The sequence below is a fragment of the Ursus arctos genome, unplaced genomic scaffold (assembly GCF_023065955.2).
Source record: "Ursus arctos isolate Adak ecotype North America unplaced genomic scaffold, UrsArc2.0 scaffold_14, whole genome shotgun sequence".
Taxonomy (NCBI): domain Eukaryota; kingdom Metazoa; phylum Chordata; class Mammalia; order Carnivora; family Ursidae; genus Ursus; species Ursus arctos.
In genome coordinates, this window is record NW_026622808.1 from 18263261 (window position 1) to 18265090 (window position 1830).

The 1830-nt window shown below is 42.0% G+C and overlaps 1 protein-coding gene across 1 annotated transcript; it reads left to right on the plus strand.

The window, feature by feature from the left end:
* Window positions 1–451: 451 nt before the first annotated feature.
* Window positions 452–1390, plus strand: LOC113242640 (olfactory receptor 7G2-like). Its single transcript, XM_026480774.3, has one exon. The coding sequence runs from the start codon at window positions 452–454 to the stop codon at window positions 1388–1390; it is 939 nt and encodes a 312-aa protein (XP_026336559.3).
* Window positions 1391–1830: the final 440 nt, after the last annotated feature.

A 1830-nucleotide genomic window follows, 5' to 3' on the forward strand; every position in this document is an offset into this window, starting at 1 on the left:
CAAGAAATATTTCTGAAGGAAACACCATTCTTATTCATTATAGACTCAAAACTTAGCACAATGTGCGAAGCAGAGCTGGTGATCAAGAAAAGGGGGACAATAGAGGGAGGACGGGGAAAAAGAGAAATGATGATAGAGGGAAAAATTAGCAGAGGGAAAGTTTGGAATATTCACATGGATTCTCAATAGTTTTTTTGGTTTTTTGTTTTGTTTTGTTTTTCTAAAAGCACTGGCTCTTCAACTTTGGCGTACGTCAAATTCATCTGGAGGGCTTGCCAAAAATAGATTGCTGGTCCTCACCTCAGAGATTATTATCTTCAGTAAAACTGGAGTGAAAACAGAATTTGCATTTCTAACAATTCCCAGGTGAAGTTACTTGACTCATCCAGGGACTGTTCCTTTTTTTTTTTTCAATTTTCACCACATGTTTTCCATCAGATTCATCAATGCCATGGAACCCAGAAACCAAACAGTATTTTCAGAATTCTTTCTCTTGGGATTGACAGATGATCCAGAACTGCAGCCCCTACTCTTCGGCCTATTCTTATCCACATACCTGGTCACCATCCTGGGAAACCTGCTCATCATCCTGGCTGTCATTTCTGACCCCCACCTCCACACCCCCATGTACTTCCTCCTCTCCAACCTGTCCTTCACTGACATCTGTTTAAGCACAACCACCATCCCAGAGATGCTGGTGAACATCCAAACACAGAATCAGAGCATCAGTTATACAGGCTGCCTCACCCAGGTCTGCTTTGTCTTGACTTTTGTTGGTTTGGAAAATTTTCTCCTTGCAGCAATGGCCTATGACCGCTATGTGGCCATCTGCCATCCCCTGAGGTACACTGTTATCATGAACCCCCAACTCTGCGGCCTGCTGATGGTGCTCTCATTGCTCATTAGCATTGTCAATGCCCTGCTCCATAGTCTGATGATACTACAGTTATCCTTCTGTAAGGACTTGGACATCCCCCACTTCTTCTGCGAACTTGGTCAGATTGTCAAGCTTGCCTGCTCTGATACGCTCATCAATAATATCCTGGCATATTTTGCAGCTGGCTTATTTGGGGGCGTTCCTCTCTCTGGAATCATTTTCTCTTACACTCAAATTTTCTCCTCTGTTTTGAGAATGCCATCAGCAGGCAGGAAGTATAAAGCTTTCTCCACCTGTGGGTCTCACCTGTCAGTTGTGTCCTTGTTCTATGGGACTGCTTTTGGAGTGTACATTATCTCCGCAGTTAGTGACTCTTCCAGGAAGACTGCCATGGCCTCAGTGATGTACATCGTGATTCCTCAAATGATGAACCCCTTTATCTACAGTCTGAGGAATAGTGACATGCAGGGTGCCTTGAAGAAACTTGTCAGTAGGATACCTTCTTTTCTATGATTGTGCCATGTACCTTGGGCTGGGTTGTAAGAATAAATCAAAGTTATACAAATCACAGGAGAACCAGGAAGTTTAATTCTTCTGTCACCAAATGCTTCTGACATGATTAGATAACATAACAGCCAAGTATATTTTAACTTAGAATTGAAACCTTTTATTTTTCTTTAGCCTTTTTATATTTAACAAATTATTTCAATTCTTACTTCAATGTTTTTCTCAGTTTCATAGAGGCAGAACCTGAGACAGAGGTCAAACTTTTATACTGTTTGTATGGACCACTCTCAGAAGAAGGAAAGTCGTAGAATATGGATAGCTCAGAGAGTGGATAGAAACACAACTGTGATCATATCTAGAGACTGGCTTCGACTTGATCCTGTGATTAGACCATGTCAATTGAAACCCAAAGTCAGGCCTACAGTGAGGCAAGAGAGCTCACCTTT

Excerpts from the sequence above, each read along its gene's own strand:
- LOC113242640 (XM_026480774.3), top strand. The coding sequence starts at position 452 with ATGGAACCCAGAAACCAAACAGTATTTTCAGAATTCTTTCTCTTGGGA.